The sequence below is a fragment of the Balaenoptera borealis genome (genome assembly GCF_965194805.1).
Source record: "Balaenoptera borealis genome assembly, chromosome: 4".
In the NCBI taxonomy this organism is placed as follows: Eukaryota; Metazoa; Chordata; class Mammalia; order Artiodactyla; family Balaenopteridae; genus Balaenoptera; species Balaenoptera borealis.
Window position 1 is genome coordinate 38,436,109 of NC_138861.1, and position 19,304 is coordinate 38,455,412.

General features: G+C 42.1%; 1 protein-coding gene across 8 annotated transcripts in view; it reads left to right on the forward strand.

Annotated features, from left to right (window-relative positions):
- The window catches only part of ARHGAP10 (Rho GTPase activating protein 10), a 335,488-nt gene that overhangs the window by 256,722 nt on the left and 59,462 nt on the right, over positions 1 to 19,304 (forward strand). For 2 of the 8 annotated variants that reach the window (XR_014243606.1, XM_082388998.1), the window contains exon 19: positions 13,306 to 13,364. The exons of the other annotated variants lie outside the window; for them this stretch is intronic. Coding sequence is in view for 1 of the 2 variants with exons in the window: in XM_082388998.1 (XP_082245124.1) it covers positions 13,306 to 13,364 (59 nt within the window). In the remaining variant the exon portion in view is untranslated. The remainder of the gene's footprint in view (positions 1 to 13,305; positions 13,365 to 19,304) is intronic. 8 annotated transcript variants of the gene reach the window in all.

The following is a 19,304-nucleotide window of genomic DNA, read 5'->3' on the forward strand; positions in this document are numbered from 1 at the left end:
AGCTGAGGACCTGAGCAGAGGCCCCCAGTTAAAATGTGTCTGGACTCGTGACACCTGGAAACTTTGAGATAATGGATAGCTTTGTTATATATAAAACAAGAATTAGAAAACACAGTAATCGTAAATATATTGTTTTCAGCCTGTGAGTTTGTGGTCATTTGTTACACAGCAGTAGTAAATGAATACACTGAAATTGAATGATCTCCAAGACACTGGCATCCTGTCTCACTGTGAATTAAATTAAAAACTCACTTGCTATTTACTGATCCAGTTTCCCTTTCATACCCTCATACACTGCACTCCAGTCATCATGGCCTCTTTGGTATTCCTGGAACATGCAAGGTACGTTTCTACCCTAGGGCCTTCGCACTTGTTCATTTATTTCCAATGTCTAGAATGTTGCATGTCCCATAGCAGGCATTCAGTTAATATTTGAATGGATAATTCAAAATTGGCGGTCTGGTGGTTAAGACTCCACACTTCCAACGCAGGGGGACGTGAGTTCGATCCCTGGTCGGGGAACTAAGGTCCCACACGCCGCATGGCATGGCCAAAATATTAAAAAATAATGGAAGTGATGCGCCGTATCTCTATGGTGATCCTTTGTGTGTTAAAATACATAAATAGAAATTATACATGTTTGCAGGCATATGCATAGGTAACTTTTAAAGTTTTCTTAGCAAAAAAATCTAAAAAAATAGAAAAACTATTGACACAACGATTACCTTGGTGGGGAGGAGGGGACTTAGTATTTTTCCAGTATTCTTTGTGTGTCAGTATCATCATCAACAGTGTTAGCAGAGTGGGGAGATTATGGCTCATTTGTAGTTTTCTTTTTAGACTAAAAAATAATAAGCCAACTACCACACACTTAAATTTATATTACAAAATAAACACACTAGTTCTGTATCTCAGTGTAAAAATATCTGTCAGTTTGACTGATCTATTGGATAAAACTGGAAATTGCTGGAGAGATCAGGTTTCAGTTCGAAGAAACTTTAAAAATGTGTCTGAATCTTTTTTGAGTTCCTTCCATTCTTCCGTGTCCTTCCTTTGGAATACATGAAGCCCCTGTGTGGCCATCTTGTCCTCAGATGACAAAGACTTGAATCAGTCCTGGGAGAAATAGTGCTATTTATGATCTATTTAACACGTTATATTTATTGTGAAGCGATTATATCTTGAAGTTACTTTGGGATGGTTATATTGCTCATATCATAGCTGGTTCTGCACATGATACCGGATGAAAAAGGAAATAAATGTGTCTCTTTGTGGCCTGTCAAAGAGGGCCACAAATTCTTTCTCACTTCTCCCATCGAGATTGGAGAATCAGTGTCTCCTTCTCTTAAATCTTGATGGACCCTGAGATTGCTTTGATCTTTAGACTACGGCAGAAGTGACTCAGAGCTGTGGCTTGAAGAGACTGACCCCTTCCTGCCTCTTGGATACTGCTTCTGGGGGAAGCCAGCCGCCATGGAGGAAGTCCAGCCATCCTGAGAATGGCAAGCTGTGAGGAGACCCTGGCTCACCATGGGCAGAGGCTGCGTAGCAGAGATGGGGAGACGCCGAGCCAGCCCCAGCTGCTCCAGCCTGCCCATCCCAGGCATCATCCCAGACTCCAGTGGACCAAACTGAGGAACCCCACTGACAACCAACACTGAGGTTTCAGACTTAGGGCCCATTCACGTCCCAGCTGTGTCCAGCCATTTGCCAGACCCCATGTGGCTGATCGGGTCTGCTGGGCCATGTCCAGATTCCTGGGCCGGAGAATGAGGAGCGTAATTCAACAGGTTGTTGGAAACCATTCAGCTCTGGAGAGGTCTGTTTTGTGGTGTTATGTGGTATCCCACTATTTCGGTGAAAATAAATTTTGGTTTAGTGAGTGAGTCCCTTTCGCTGTTGCCTTCCAGAGGAGTGTGCTTTTAGGTGAAAAAGGGAATATTTAAAAAAATTTTTTTAAATTAATTTTTATTGCAGTATAGTTGCTTTACAGTGTTGTGTTAGATTCTGCTGTACAGCAAAGTGAATCAGTTATATGTATACATATATCCCATCTTTTTTAGATTTCCTTCCCACTGAGGTCACCACAGAGCACTGAGTAGAGTTCCTTGTGCTATACAGCAGGTTCTCATTAGTTATGTATTTTATACATGTTAGTGTATATATATATCAGTCCCAATCTCCCAGTTCATCCCATCCCCCATCCCCCTTGGTATCCATAAGTTTGTTCTCTACATCTGTGTCTCTATTTCTGCTTTGCAAGAAAGTTCATCTGTACCATTTGTTTTTAGATTCCACATATAAGCGATATTATACGATATTGGTTTTTCTCTTTCTGACTTACTTCACTCTGTATGACAGTCTCTAGTTCTATCCATGACTCTGCAAATGGTACTATTTTGTTCCTCCTTATGGCTGAGTAATATTCCATTGTATACATGTACCACATCTTCTTTATCCATTCGTCTGTCGATGGGCATTTAGGTTGCTTCCATGACCAGGCTACTGTAAATAGTGCTGCAATGGACAGTGGGATGCATGTGTCCTTTTTTTCTTTTTAACATCTTTATTGGAGTATAATTGCTTTACAATGGTGTGTTAGTTTCTGCTTTATAACAAAGTGAATCAGCTATATGTATACATATATCCCCCTATCCCCTCCCTCTAGCGTCTCCCTCCCACCCTCCCTATCCCACCCCTCTAGGTGGACACAAAGCACCAAGCTGATCTTCCCGTGCTCTGCGGCTGCTTCCCACTAGCTATCTATTTTACATCTGGTAGTATATATATGTCCATGCTACTCTCTGACTTCGTCCCAGCTTACCCGTCCCCCTCCCCGTGTCCTGAAGTCCATTCTCTGCGTCTGCGTCTTTATTCCTGTCCTGCCCCTACGTTCTTCAGAACCATTTTTTTTTTTAGATTCCATATATATGTGTTAGGATATGGTATTTGTTTTTCTCTTTGTGGCTTTCTTCACTCTGTATGACAGACTCTAGGTCCATCCACCTCACTACAAATAACTCAGTTTCATTTCTTTTTATGGCTGAGTAATATTCCATTGTATATATGTGCCACATCTTCTTTATCCATTCATCTGTCGATGGACAGTTAGGTTGCTTCCATGTCCTGGCTGTTGTAAATAGAGCTACAATGAACATTGTGGTATGTGATTCTTTTTGAATCATGGTTTTCTCAGGGTATATGCCCAGTAGTGGGATTACTGGGTCGTACAGTAGTTCTATTTTTAGTTTTTTAAGGAACTTCCATACTGTTCTCCATAGTGGCTATATCAATTTACATTCCTACCAACAGTGCAAGAGGGTTCCCTTTTCTCCACACCCTCTCCAGCATTTATTGTTTGTAGATTTTTTGATGATGGCCATTCTGACTGGTATGAGATGATATCTCATTGTAGTTTTGATTTACATTTCTCTAATGATTAGTGATGTTGAGCATCCTTGCATGTGTTTGTTGGCAATCTGTATATGTTCTTTGGAGAAATGTCTATTTAGGTCTTCTGCCCATTTTTGGATTGGGTTGTTTGTTTTTTTAATATGGCATGAGCTGCTTGTAAATTTTGGAGATTAATCCTTTGTCAGTTGCTTCATTTGCAACTATTTTCTCCCATTCTGAGGGTTGTCTCTTCATCTTGTTTATGGTTTCCCTTGCTGTGCAACAGCTTTTAAGTTTCATTAGGTCCCATTTGTTTATTTTTGTTCTTATTACCATTTCTCTAGGAGGTGGGTCAAAAAGGATCTGGCTGTGATTTATGTCATAGAGTGTTCAGCCTATGTTTTCCTCTAAGAGTTTGATAGTGTCTGGCCTTACATTTAGGTCTTTAATCCATTTTGAGTTTATTTTTGGTGTATGGTGTTAGGGAGTGTTCTAATTTCATTCTTTTACATGTAGCTCTCCAGTTTTCCCAGCACCACTTATTGAAGAGGCTGTCTTTTCTCCAGTGTATATTCTTGCCTTCTTTATCAAAGATAAGGTGACCATATGGGCATGGGTTTATCTCTGGGCTTTCTATCCTGTTCCATTGATCTATATTTCTGTTTTTGTGCCAGTACCACACTGTCTTGATTACTGTAGCTTTGTAATGTAGTCTGAAGTCAGGGAGCCTGATTCTTCCAGCTCCATTTTTCGTTCTCAATATTGCTTTGGCTATTCACGGTCTTTTGTGTTTCTATACAAATTGTGAACTTTTTTGTTCCAGTTCTGTGAAAATTGCTGTTGGTAGTTTGATAGGGATTGCATTGAATCTGTAGATTGCTTTGGGTAGTATAGTCATTTTCACAATGTTGATTCTTCCAATCCAAGAACACGGTATATCTCTCCACCTGTTTGTATCATCTTTAATTTCTTTCATCAGTGCCTTATAGTTTTCCGCATACAGGTCTTTTGTCTCCTTAGGTAGGTTTATTCCTAGGTATTTTATTCTTTTTGTTGCAATGGTAAATGGGAGTGTTTCCTTAATTTCTCTTTCAGATTTGTCATCATTAGTGTATAGGAATGCAAGAGATTTCTGTGCATTAATTTTGTATCCTGCTACTTTACCAAATTCATTGATTAGCTTTAGTAGTTTTCTGGTAGCATCTTTAGGATTCTCTATGTATAGTATCATGTCATCTGCAAACAGTGACAGTTTTACATCTTCTTTTCTGATCTGGATTCCTTTTATTTCTTATTCTTCTCTGACTGCTGTGTCTAAAACTTCCAAAACTATGTTGAATAATAGTGGTGAATGTGGGCAACCTTGTCTTGTTCCTGATCTTAGTGGAAATGGTTTCAGTTTTTCATCATTGAGAGTGATGTTGGCTGTGGGTTTGTCATATATGGCATTTATTATGTTGAGGTAAGTTCCCTCTATGCCTACTTTCTGGAGTCATTATCATAAACGGGTGTTGAATTTTGTCAAAAGCTTTTTCTGCAACTGTTGAGATGATCACATGGTTTTTCTCCTTCAATTTGTTAATATGGTTTATCACCTTGATTGATTTCCATATATTGAAGAATCCTTGCATTCCTGGGATAAACCCCACTTGATCATGGTGTATGATCCTTTTAATGTGCTGTTGGATTCTGTTTGCTAGTATTTTGTTGAAGATTTTTGCGTCTATGTTCATCAGTGATATTGGCCTGTAGTTGTCTTTCTTTGTGACATCTTTGTCTGGTTTTGGTATCAGGGTGATGGTGGCCTCGTAGAATGAGTTTGGGAGTGTTCCTCCCTCTGCTATATTTTGGAAGAGTTTGAGAAGGATAGGTGTTAGCTCTTCTCTAAATGTTTGATAGAATTCACCTGTGAAGCCATTTGGTCTTGGGCTTTTGTTTGTTGGAAGATTTTTATTCACAGTCTGAATTTCAGTGCTTGTGATTGGCCTGTTTATATTTTCTATTTCTTCCTGGTTCAGTCTCAGAAGGTTGTGCTTTTCTAGGAATTTGTCTTTTCTTCCAGGTTGTCCATTTTATTGGCATATAGTTGCTTGTAGTAATCTCTCATGATCCTTTGTATTTCTGCATGTCAGTTGTTACTTCTCCTTTTTTATTTCTAATTCTATTTATTTGAGTCTTCTCCCTTTTTTTCTTGATCAGTCTCGCTAATGGTTTGTCAATTTTATCTTCTCAAAGAACCAGCTTTTAGTTTTATTGATCTTTGCTACTGTTTCTTCATTTCTTTTTCCTTTATTTCTGATCTGATCTTTATGATTTCTTTCCTCCTGCTAACTTTGGGGTTTTTTTTTAGTTCTTCTTTCTCTAATTGCTTTAGGTGTAAGGTTAGGTTGTTTATTTGAGTTGTTTCTTGTTTCTTGAGGTAGGCTTGTATTGCTATAAACTTCCCTCTTAGAACTGCTTTTGCTGCATCCTATAGGTTTTGGGCCATCGTGTTTTCATTGTCATTTGTTCTAGGTATTTTTTGATTTCCTCTTTGATTTCTTCAGTAATCTCTTGGTTATTTAGTAGTGTATTGTGTAGCCTCCATGTGTTTGTATGTTTTAGAGATTTTTTCCTGTAATTGATATCTAGTCTCATAGCATTCTGGTCGGAAAAGATACTTGATATGATTTCAATTTTCTTAAATTTACCATAGCATGATTTGTGACCCAAGATATGATCTATCCTGGAGGATGTTCCATGAGCACTTGAGAAGAAAGTGTATTCTGTTGTTTTTGGTTGGAATGTCCTATAAATATCAATTAAGTCCATCTTGTGTAATGTATCATTTAAGGATTGTGTTTCCTTATTTATTTTTATTTGGGATGATCTGTCCATTGGTGAAAGTGGGGTGTTAAAGTTCCCTACTATGATTGTGTTACTGTCAATTTTCCCTTTTATGGCTGTTAGCATTTGCCTTATGTACTGAGGTGCTCCTATGTTGGGTGCATAAATATTTACAATTGTTATATCTTCTTCTTGGATTGATCCCTTGATAATTAAGTAGTGTCCTTTTTTGTCACTTTTAATAGTCTTTATTTTAAAGTCTGTTTTGCTCGATATGAGAATTGCTACTCCAGCATTCTTTTGCTTTCCATTTGCATGGAATATCTTTTTCCATCCCCTCACTTTCAGTCTGTACGTGTCCCTAGGTCTGAAGTGAGTCTCTTGTAGAGAGCATATATACGGGTTTTGTTTTTGGATCCGTTCAGCCAGTCTATGTCTTTTGGTTGGAGCATTTAATCATTTACATTTAAGGTATTATCGATATGTATGTTCCTATTACTATTTTCTTAATTGTTTTGGGGTTGTTTTTGTAGGTCTTTTCCTTATCTTGTGTTTCCTGCCTAGAGAAGTTCCTTTAGCATTTGTTGTAAAGCTGGTTTGGTGGTACTGAATTCTCTTATCTTTTGCTTGTCTGTAAAGGTTTTAATTTCTCTGTCTAATCTGAATGAGAACGTTGCTGGGTAGAGTAATCTTGATTGTAGGTTTTTCCCTTTCATCACTTTAAATATGTCCTGCCACTCCCTTCTGGCTTTTGGAGCTTCTGCTGAAAGATCAGCTGTTAACCTTATGGGGATTCCCTTGCATTTGTTGTTTTTCCCTTGCTGCTGTTAATATTTTTCTTTGTGTTTAATTTTTGATAGTTTGATTAATTTGTGTCTTGGCGTGTTTCTCCTTGGATTTATCCTGTATGGGACTCTGTGTGCTTCCTCGACTTGATTGACTATTTCCTTTCCCATATTAGGGAAGTTTTCAAGTATAATCTCTTCAAATATTTTCTCAGTCCCTTTCTTTTTCTCTTCTGGGATCCCTATCATTCGAATGTTGGTGAGTTTAATGTTGTCCCAGAAGTCTCTAAGACTGTCCTCAATTCTTTTCATTCTTTTTTCTTTATTCTGCTCTGCAGTAGTTATTTCCACTATTTTATTTTCCTGGTCACTTATCCATTCTTCTGCCTCAGTTATTCTGCTATTGATTCCTTCTAGAGAATTTTTAATTTCATTTATTATCTTGTTCATCATTGTTTGTTTGTTCTTTAGTTCTTCTAGGTCCTTGTTAAACATTTCTTGTATTTTCTCCATTCTTTTGCAAGATTTTGGATCATCTTTACTATCATTACTCTGAATTCTTTTCCAGGTAGACTGCGTATTTCCTCTTCATTTGTTTGGTCTGCTGGGTTTTTACCTTGCTCCTTCTTCTGCTGTGTGTTTCTCTGTCTTCTCATTTTGCTTAACATACTGTGTTTGGGGTCTCCTTTTTGCAGGCTGCAGGTTAGTAGTGCCCGTTGTTTTTGGTGTCTGCCCCCAGTGGGTAAGGTTGGTTCAGTGGGTTGTGTACGGTTCCTGGTGGAGGGGACTAGTGCCTGTGTTCTCGTGGATGAGGCTGGATCTTGTCTTTCTGGTGGGCAGGACTGTGTCCAGTGGTGTGTTTTGGGGTGTCTGTCACCGTATTATGATTTTAAGCAGCCTCTCTGCTAATGTGTGGGGTTGTGTTCCTGTCTTGCCAGTTGTTTGGCATAGGGTATCCAGCACTGTCGCTTGCTCGTTGTTGAGTGGAGCTGATTCTTAGTGTTGAGATGGAGATCTCTGGGAGAGCTTTCACTGTTTGATATTATGTGGAGCTGGGAGGTCTCCGGTGGACCAGTGTCCTGAACTCAGCTCTCCCACCTCAGAGGCACAGGCCTGACACCCAGCCAGAACAACAAGACCCTGTCAGCCACATGGCTCAGAAGAAAAGGGAGAAAAAAAGGAAGAATAAAATAAAATAAAATAAGTTATTAAAATAAACAATGAAAAATAATTATTAAAAATAAAAAAAATTAAACAGTAATAAAAAAAAAGAAAGGAAAGAAGAGAGCACCCAAACCAAAAAAATCCACCTACGATAACAAGCTCTAGAAACTATACTAAAAATAAACAAAAACAAAAACAAACAAACCAAACCAGACATACAGAACCCTAGGACAAGTGGTAAAAGCAAAGCTATACAGACAAAATCACACAAAGAAGCATACACATACACACTCACAAAAAGAGAAAAAGGAAAAAAAGTATATAAAAATAGGAGGAGGAGAGCAACCAAATCAATAAACAAATCTACCAATGATAATACACTCTAACTACTAAGCTAAGATAAAAATAAAACCAGAAACAAATTAGATGCAGAAAGCAAACCCCAAGTCTACAGTTGCTACCAAAGTCCACTGCCTCAATTTTGGGATGATTCATTGTCTATTCAGGTATTCCAGAGATGCAGCCTACATCAAGTTGACTGTGGAGATTTAATCTGCTGCTCCTGAGGCTGCTGGGAGAAATTTCCCTTTCTCTTCTTTGTTCGCACAGCTCCTGGGATTCACCTTTGGATTGGCCCTACCTTTATGTGTAGTTTGCCTGAGGGTGTCTGTTCCCCCCGCAGACAGGACGGGGCTAAAGTAGCAGCTGATTAGGGGCCTCTGGCTCACTCATGCTGGGGGAGGGAGGCGTACGGAATGCGGGTGAGCCTGTGGTGGCAGAGGCCAGTGTGACGTTGCACCTGCCTGAGGCGTGCCATTTGTTCTCCCGGGAAGTTGTCCCTGGATTACGGGACCCTGGCAGTGGCGGCTGCACAGGCTCCTGGGAGGGGAGGTGTGGAGAGTGACCTGTGCTTGCACACAGGCTTCTTGGTGGTGGCAGCCGCAGCCTTAGTGTCTCATACCCGTCTCTGGTGTCCGGGCTGATAGCCAGGCTCACGCCCATCTCTGGAGCTCATTTAGGCGGTGCTCTGAATCCCCTCTCTTCGTGCACTGCAGAACAATGGTCTCTTGCCTCTTCGGCAGCTCCAGACTTTTCCCGGACACCCTCCCGGCTAGTTGTGGCGCGCTAGCCCCCTTCAGGCTGTGGTCACGCAGCCAACCCCAGTCCTCTCCCTGGGGTCTGACCTCCAAAGCCCGAGCCTCAGCTCCCAGCCCCCGCCCGCCCCGGCGGGTGAGCAGACAAGCCTCTCGGGCTGGTGAGTGCTGGTTGGCACCAATCCTCTGTGCGGGAGTCTCTCCGCTTTGCCCTCTGCACCCCTGTTGATGCGCTCTCCTCTGTGGCTCCGAAGCTTCCCCCCTCTGCCACCCGCAGTCTCCGCCAGCGAAGGGGCTCCTAGTGTGTGGAAACCTTTCCTCCTTCACAGCTCCTTTCCAAAGATGCAGGTCCTGTCCCTATTCTTTTGTCTCTGTTTTTTCTTTTTCCTTTTGCCCTGCCCAGGTACGTGGGGAGTTTCTTGCCTTTTGGGAAGTCTGAGGTCTTCTACCAGCGTTCAGTAGGTGTTCTGTAGGAGTTGTTCCACAGGTAGAAGTATTTCTAATGTATTTGTGGGGAGGAAGGTGATCTCCGTGTCTTACATGCGCCATCTTGAAGGTCTCTGCATGCATCTTTTTGAGTTATGGTTTTCTCCGGGTATATGCCCAGGAGCAGAATTGCTGGATCATACAGTAGCTCTATTTTTAGTTTTCTGAGAAGCCTCCATGCTTTTCTCGTTAGTGGCTGTACCAATTTACATTCCCACCAACAGTGTAGGAGGGTTCCGAAAAGGGAATATTTTTAAAGGTTGTGTATTTACAGAACAAATGTTATATGCATCTTTCATACAATAAAAGTTGTAAAGATGAAAATACAGTGCAGGTCCTGCAGGTCATCAATTATCTTCTCATAGTATTCTCCCCATATTGACAGCAATTTTAGAGCTCTCACTACCCGGCTAAGATTTCCACCTTCCCTGCCCTCCTCTCTCTCCCATCCTTTCCCCACACACGGACTTGACTTCTCAGTGGAACTCTCAGGTCTTCTTGGGAATAGTACTCAGTACGACTGTAGCACCTGTATAGTCTTTTTGTGTGTGTCTGCGTATTTTTGCATACTGTGATATAGGAGAATCAGGTTAAAATGCCAATAGGTGCTGTGGCCCTTAGGAAACTTCTAGGAGGCTATTATGCTCTTGGACATGTCTGTGGAAGAATTATAAAGTTAGTATTTCTGGGGGCCAAATAAGGATGACTTTATGATGAATATATTTATGAAATTGTAACAGTTTACAAAGCCTTTTCATGTACTTGTTAATATATGGCGTGTTCTTTTTTGGGAAAGAGAAAACCAGGTTAAGAGGAATATTAAGATGAGATTACTCCCTGAACAGTCCAGGTCCCTCCTTTGACATGTTAATAACTGTGCACTGCCGATGAAATCAGAACCCTGAATGTGGCCGACTTGGAGTCGGAAACGAAGGGAGTTCAAGTCCCGGCATGGCACAGGCTGTGTTTATCAGGGATTCGGAAAGGTTGCCCTGTCGGCAGAAAAGGGTGACAGGGCAGCTTGACATGCTGGCTTCTGTATTGAGAAGAGTGAGTCAGTTGGCTCACATAGCTTGGTGAGTGAGAATGTCTTTGGGGGATGGGCATGTCTTTTGTCACTCGTAGATACACAGGTCAGCTATTCAAGCCCTGCATGTAGTATTTGAACCTCTTTTGGAATGCCCCTATTCTTACCTTGTAAAACTTTGGTGACACGGAACTCAGTATCTCCTAAGTTGACCTGCCCCGCAGTTGTGCAACTTCACCAGTCTAGAAAGTTGTTTCCCCTCATATTCAGCTGACATGTGCCTTTTTATAATCTCAACCCATTAGCCCCAGTTTAACCTCTGGGCCAAGTACAAGGTGAATCCCTCTTCCACATGAGAGTGTTTTTAGAATCTGAGAATTGGTACAGCACCCGTTGGATTTCTTTCGGGGTCCTTCACTTGTACGACTTTGTTTTGAATTTCCTACCTTCCGGGTTACATTCTTTGATGTGGTTTATACTAAGAAATATATATTTGGCCTTTGTCCACAGTGCCTGGCTCCCAGCTCCCAGAACCCTTGGAATTTCCTGAGTGACAAGAGCAATAGGAGCGTCTTTGTTATATTTCGCTTCTCATTTCTCGTCCTCAGTTCCTGAAATCCCTTCAGGGCCATAAAGATGAAATGGGTATCTTCCTATTCATGACAAGCCCCTTTGCACCACGACTGGGCTTATGTTAATTAGATGACTTTCGGAAAGCACCTAAGGGTGGGGGCAGATTGCCAGAGAATCAACCATGAATAAAGGATTGGAATGGTCATTCCCACCCCCGGATTTGGGGGGAGCGAAGAGGGGCTGGGGGTTGAATCAATCACCAGTGGCAAGTGGTTTGATCAACCATGCCTATGTATTGAAGCCCCCATAAAAACGTGAAAGGAGGGGATGCAGAGAGCTTCCAGGTTGGGGAACCAGAGGCTTCTGCGTGCTCCCTTGCAGGCCCCAAACTCCACGAGGACAGAAGCTCCTTTGGGACCTCGCCCTGTGCATCTCTCTCTAATCTGGCCGTTGATTTGTGCTCTTTAATATACTTTGTAATAAATTGCTGATCTAGTGAGTATGTGGATTTTCTGAGTTCTCTGAGCCACTCTAGCAAATTAATTGAACCCAAGGAGAGGGGGTCGTGGGAACCTCTGATGTACAGCCCGTCTATCAGAAGCACAGGTAACAACCTGGACTTGTGAACGGCATCCGAAGTAGGAGTTAGTTTTGTTGGACTCAGCTTTTAACCTGCGGCATCTGATCCTGGCTGCAGGTAGATAGTGTCAGAATTGTGTTGAATTGTAGGACGCCTGGTGGGTGTCAGAGAATTGCTTGTTGGTGTGGGGAAACCCTCGCTGCACGTTGGAATGGGTGACTAGAATCTTTACACCCCGCTGGGGACAATTCTGCTTCTCAGTGACTCTTACTGCAGGACGGAATATAGTGCCCTCGGCTGGTCCAGTCAGTAAGGAGTGCAGGTGGGATAAGCATCCTCCTTGGTGTACTCTGTGTCATTTAATCCTGTCTGTGACGTCGCCGGCTTGCCAGCCGTGACCTGTGGTGGCCTCAGCCTGGTGTTACTGTCCATGCTGGTCTTTTCCTGGTGGCTGCTGAAGTAGATAGTCCCCTTAACTGTACCTGTGTGACTGCTTTTCAGACGTGTAGGTACTGCTCGGTAGTTTTTCCCTTTGGATCCTATCTTGCTGGTTGGTTTGTTTTCAAACTGCTGAAGGCTGCTTGGGCACACTTCTTGCTCCGGAAATTATTTGGTATCTCTCCTGACTTCGTGTCTTTTGTCGATGCAGACCAAGCCACGGGTAACAAATATTGAACTAGAGCTCTGAGGCATACCACTAGAAATATTGCTGTACACGTGGAGCGAATACAACTTTGTGAATCAACTATACTCCAGTATAACATAAAAAAATCATTTAAAAAGTGAATTCAAAAAAACAGGGGGAAAAAAAAGTATGCAGATGTACAGAATGTTGATCTGTTTCCCAGCCTGAAAGCCCTGGACTGAAGGAAATTAATTGGCACGTTCCTAGTTAACCTGTGTAGTTCTGGTTATCCTTTCTGCTTTTCCAGTTGGTCACCATTCCTTTATCAATAGAAGTCAATCCAGAGCCTAATTTGGAATCTCTGTTTGTCAGAAGATTTCCCGCAGCTGAGGGAAATCCCTGGCCCCATTCACATGTACCATTTTTTGGTTGCAGAGTTAAGATTAAATTTTTGAAAATATCTTTAGCCCTTTGAGCGGGCTTTCCTTTCAGGCCCTGAAGTGGTGAAAGCATCCTTAACCTTAATGCAGAATATTTTGAAGTCCGCTTTCATGAAACCTAAGTCTGGTATCTGAATAAGGGATAATGCTGTTTCTCAGAGCAAATATGTGGCTTAATTCCTGAACTTTTTTTAGTTTTTGAAATTATGTCTATTGTGGTTAACTAATAAAACTTCACAGAGGTCTGTGATTTGGTCTTGGTCGGATGGATACGGTTTCTAACGATGTTTACCCTTTTATTCTGCCATGAAGATGGAGGGAGGACAAAGTCCTGCTGTAATGAAGTGTGGGAAGAATATAGTGATTGAAAGGTATGTTGACTTGTGTTGATAACATGGTGTTTGAGTTGCTAGAAGTCATCTGGTCTGGTACAGCTTGATCAGGAAACTGAAGCCTACGAAGGTTAAGTTACTCTCCAAAGTCGCAGTGCAGTTGTGACAATCAAATAGCAAGTACTTAACAATACTTGTCAAATAAATTAGCAAGGTCATTACTTAACTTTATGGCCTTGGGGCCCTTTATTAGTAATATGATTATGCACAGGTTATTTAAGCTCTCCAAGCATCTGTTTCCTCATCTTTGTCATTGAAGTCAAAATAGCAACCGTGTAGGATTGTTGATACCAATTTATATAATACTCTTTCTTTTTCAGAATTTTCCTTTGAAAAATTTCAGACCCATAGGAAGGTTGCAACAATACAATAAACATTTGTATACTCTATACAGTATAATTATTATTGCTACTGTTGTTGAACCGTTTGAGACTAAGTTCCCTTACATCATGACCTCTCATTTCTAAATTCTAAAGCACGTGTCTTCTAAAAACGAGGACACGTTCAGGACGTTTGGCACGTATACTATATTGCAGAGGTCCCCAACCTTTTTACCAGGGACCAGTTTCGCGGAAGACAGTTTTTCCACGGATGGGGGCGGGGGCCGCGGCGGCAGGTGGTGGTGATTGTTCAGGCGTATTGCGAGCGATGGGGAGCGACGGGGCAGATGAAGCCTCCGGTCCGCCGCTCACCTCCTGCTGTGCGGCCCCCTTCCTAACAGGCCACGGCCTGGGGGTTGGTGACCCCTGCTGTATTGAATATATTGCAACTCTAAGTGTAACCGTAGTCCAACATGTTGACACAAATTGGGAATTTGTTGGAAATGAGGATTTGAGGCCCCACCCCCTGGCCTGCTAAATCAGAATCTGTGCTTGGGACTTCCCTGGCCGGCCAGTGGTTAAGACCCTGCACTTTCACTGCAGGGGGGGCGGAGTCGATCCCTAGTCTGGGAACTAAGATCCCACATGCCGTGCAGCGTGGCCAAAAAGAAGAAGGAAAAAAAAAAAAAAAAAGTGGAATCTGCACTTTCACAAGACCTCCAAGTGACTTGTGCGTGCATCAGTGTTTGAGAAACAGTAGTGTAACAGGTAATCCATATTCGTGCTTAACCAGTCGTCACATGATACCTATTATAGAAAAATGCCCCCAATGTAGGATCCAATCCAATATCATGCATTGTGTTTAATAATTGTCATGTCTCTTTAGTCTCCATTCATTTGGAACTAGTTTCTTAGTCTTTTCGTTATTCGTGATACTGGTACTTTTTTAAAGAGTAAGGGCCAGTGGTTTTGCAAAATGCTCCGTAATTTGACTCTTTTCTTCAAGATTAGATTCTGCTTATGTATTTCGAGGTGGTAGATAAATGATGTTGATTCTTCAAAGTCTGTCGCCTGGAAAGTCTTGAATGGCTGGGGGCTGGAATCATCTGGAGGCTCTGTATTCACATCCAGTGCCTGGGCTGGGGTGACCAGAGGCTGGGCTCCTCTGGGACTCTTAAGCAGAGTCACGCACACCAGCCTCTTCCCGGATTTGGGCTTCCTCGAAGAGCGTGGCAGCCTCAGGGCTCCGCGTGAGGGTGACAGCCAACAAGGCAGAGACACCGGAGGGCCTTTTGTGATTTAGCATCAGAAGCCCTGGGGCATCAGTAACGCATGTGCTATTGATTGATTCAGGCGGGAGCATGCCCAGATTCAAGGGGAGGAGACATAGACACTGCTTCTTGCTGGGAAGAATGTCAAGGAATTTGTAGCCGTGTTTTGAAACTGCTACGGGTGGTGGCTGCCAGATTTCTCAGTTGTAAATGCACCGATCTCTCTTCGTAATTGCCGGTAATTGATCCATTAGGAGATTCCCGGAGATTTAAGAATCCATCCCCCAGCAGACTTTTACCCTTTAATCTTAGCATTCATTGATGGCTCCTCCACATTGATATGTTGGGATTTAAGTTTCATAAAAATCTGAAGCGTAACATATGCTCATCTCCCAGTAAATCAACGTATACGTAATGGTAACAGTGTTGGAATCTTGAAAACTTTTGTGGCAAGGATAAGCGTGCATGACCCAATTTGACAGGTGCTAAACATTTCATACTGATGTTAAGCGCCAAACGCTTGATAATTAGAATATCAACTGCAAAACATGAAGGGGTGCTGCTCTCCTCGGTGTGTGTGGTTCTCTGGCTGTTTTATACTGACTGTTCTCTGTCCTTCCAATTAAAGGAATACACTTAACGCATCATTGCACTTTTCATCATGATTGGAAGCCGTTGTGTCAAAGCTGGTCCTAGGCGAAGTGAGATCAGTTGAGGGAAATCTTCCCTTTTTGGCACTTCAAACACAGCTGCAAATGACGGAGGGTGAGCGAGTTCCAAACTGAGGTGGAATCCAAGAATCTAAGCATTAACCTTTTGAGATGTTCCTTGTAAGGTGCAGGAACTCGGTATAGTTGATGCTTTCATCGTATTTAAGACTTATGAAAATAAATCGTACACTCTGAAGGAAAGGCTGGTGTCGGCCCCCAGTATGCGTGACCTTCACATAGCCTTGAGTTGGCAGGCATGAGGGTCTATCTAAACATTGGGCTGTTTGGAATGTTCTTAAAATTATGCACGACTATCTTCTAAACCCCTAATTAGAAACGTTTCAATTGGGGGGTAAAATCTAGTTGAGTCCTAATGCGTTTAGAAATTGAATCCTGCCCAAAGCTTATTTCTAACAGATGCATATAGCAGAGGTCACCTCTCACGTGTAACTAGGGACTGCATACTGGTAAATTCTAGGAACCTGGACTCCAGATACAGTTGTCCTGATGGACTGACTTCTTTAAAATGAGACAGATGTTGCACGGGAAGAAAAAACTCTGAAAAATAGTCATCAACATTTTAACTGAAATGTCTCTGTGTGTTGGATGATGAGTGGTTTTCATCTTGAAAGAGGTTTTCTTGGTGTTTATCAGGATTTCTGCAAGGAATGTAATATGTATTAGTTATCACTTTTGTAACATGGATAAATTATAATTTGAAAGAAATTTATTATTAAAAAATGAAAACCAAACTAGTCCCATAAATTTTAGGAGCAGTGATTAAATATGAAGGCTGAAAGCACACCCCACCCCTCCCCATGCAGCTTCTCATAAAATCCCACCATTGACCACCTTCAAAACATGGTTTTGCTTTAGGCATTTTATTGTTCTGATTGCTAAAATGGGAGAAAAAAAAAAAGCGTGTTGCATTATCTCTTAAATATGTAGGCCATGCCTGGGGGCGTACATACTTGGAAAAAGATTTCAGATGATTCTGATAAATAGAATCATATACATGTCTTCAGGAGATGTTTTCTTCACTGATCAAAATTCACACATTTCCTTTTGTAGAATTAATAGGTCCAGGGCTTATTTTTCTTTCCAGGGAAATGGTCATTCCTGCCTACCCAAACGACTAGGGGTCATGGCTTATATGCCAAAGCAAAAAAATGTGTTTACTCATATTCAGTCTAAAGATTCACAAGGAACATTGAGGGAGAGTCCTGCTTTTGTCATGGCCAGAGCTAGCCCTGGCTGGGGGAGGCCTCTTTTGGCGGACCCCCAGGCCTTTGGGGACGGCAGATGCTAGGCTTCCTGTGTTCTGATCCTCTGTGCCGCTGTTAGGACCACATGTTTCTAAGGCAGGCTTGAGTCCTGGAAAGATGAAGGGTGGCAAAGAGAGAAAAAAAAGAACTTCGGGAGAAGTTGTACACCTAAATTGAAGGAGGAGGAAAAGAAAAACAAAGGAATATCATGTATGGAGTGTGCCTTATCGTTGACACGGAGTATGCTTCTTTAATGTTATTCTAGATTTCTGTCGCAGAAGTGTAAACTTTTTGTTTGCGTGTGAGCGAAGGACTCATTGATCGGGGGAAAAAATTCTAGCTAAGCACTGGCTCTTCATTCAGTTAAGAATATTTGTAGACATTTGTGTTACGTAAATCAGGTTACAGCTGTGTTTGGGAAAGTGTTTTCTTCTGACTTCAGAAAGTGTATGCTTGCGTTTCCCAAATGTTTGCAGGTACAAATTGATAAAAACCGCACCTGGAGTGTTTTTAAAGGTTTGTAAACCAGAAAACAACATTTTATAACTGGGAATATGTGTTTGCACCATGAATGTAAGAGTAATGCAACTTTGGCTTAATTAGGAGAGGTTCACCTCATGAACTGATTGGGGAGAAAGTTACTCTGTGAGCATATGCGAATTTCTTTAATACCACTTGGTTCCAGTATGTTATCAAAGTTATTATTACTATTACTGTTATTATTACCGCTTTTGGTCTTTGTTGAACGTTAGGAAGACCAGGGCACTGATGTTGTATCCACAGTTTATGTCACTGAAAATGCCCATGGTTTGGGGTGGGCAGTTCTGAGGTACATTCCATTTTATAAAGTCTTGTTGATAAAGGTTGTCATTTACTGAAAGCTTGAAGTCAAGACCCAAAGTCAGTTATGTATTCCTCTATTTAGTGCACAGAAAACTGCAGAAATCACTGTGTATATCCCATTAACACTTGGGAAGGGGTCAGAAAATGTCTCCAGAAATTAAAGTTGGAAACTTAGAAAGAAAAAGAAAAACAGGAACTCTACCAATTGATAAATTGGTTGTAAACCAAATTTGGTTTCTTTTTTTTTTTTTTTTTTTTTTCGGTTGTAAACCAAAATTGAAGTTATTCTTCAAAAAGCTCATGGTGCGCTTCCCTGATGGTGCAGTGGTTAAGAATCCACCTGCCAATGCAGAGGACATAGGTCCGATCCCTGGTCCGGGAAGATCCCACATGCCACGGAGCAACTAAGCCCGTGAGCCACAACTACTGAGCCTGCGCTCTAGAGCCCACGAGCCACAACTACTGAGCCCGCGTGCCTAGAGCCCGTGCTCCGCAACAAGAGAAGCCACTGCAATGAGAAGCCCTCACACCCTAACAAAGAGTAGCCCCCCTCGCCACAACTAGAGAAAGCCCTCACGCAGTGATGAAGACCCAACGCAGCCAAAAATAAATAAATTAAAAAAAAAAAAAAAAAAAAAGCTCATGGTAAGTCAGGGCCGCTGTCAAGCCGGAGCCTGTGGGATGGATGCCCATTGGGCCGGCTGTCTCTCCTGCCCACTTTCCCCCCTCTCATTCTTGCTGGCTGCCCTTCTTCCTCTCCCCTGTGATGTAATGGAAATGGTTTCATGCTGACGGGCGTCAGCAGGGCTCCGAACAAGACCCTGTAGCATGCTCCTGTGTCAGCCTCACAGCTCTGTGTGTTGAGGCTTGTGTCCGATAATGCATGTGAGAGCACTTAGAGGAATTTCAGCTACTGAGCAAAAGCCTCCCCTGATGAGGAAGTACATGCATAAAGGACAGTCTGTTGGAGAGAAAGGGCTGGTGCCAGCAAGATGGGAGATAGCAGTGGATGTTGAGGCCTTGGTCTGGGAATGAGGCCTGGGTCTGCCGCTAGTGGTGTTGTGAATATGAGCGAATCTTTAGCCACAGGGCCTCAGTTTGTTCCTCTGTGAAATACAGGGGTGGCTGAAGTTATAACTAGGAGCCTTTTCAGCTCTGAGATTCTGAGTTTGGATGAACCAGAACAAACATGAAGCCTTAAGACTATTTCCAGCGTCTAGCCTGAACCCAACTGTTGTCTCACTGTCAGTCGCTATTATTAATTCTAGTTAAAGTTTTCTATAAAAGACCCGTATTTAGTCATGGGGTAGTGCTGATTCAAGGACAGACAGCTGGAAAGGTTTCAGAGCTTTCAGTGGACTGTTCCCACCATAGCTAAACTCTGAAGTTATGCTGTAGATGGATGGTTCAAGCTACCTTGAAGGCAACTTAAGAGTCATACAGCCCCAGGGTAATGAGTATTTGTCTAAACACACTAGAGACACTGAAGCTGAAAGAAATATTTGGCCAT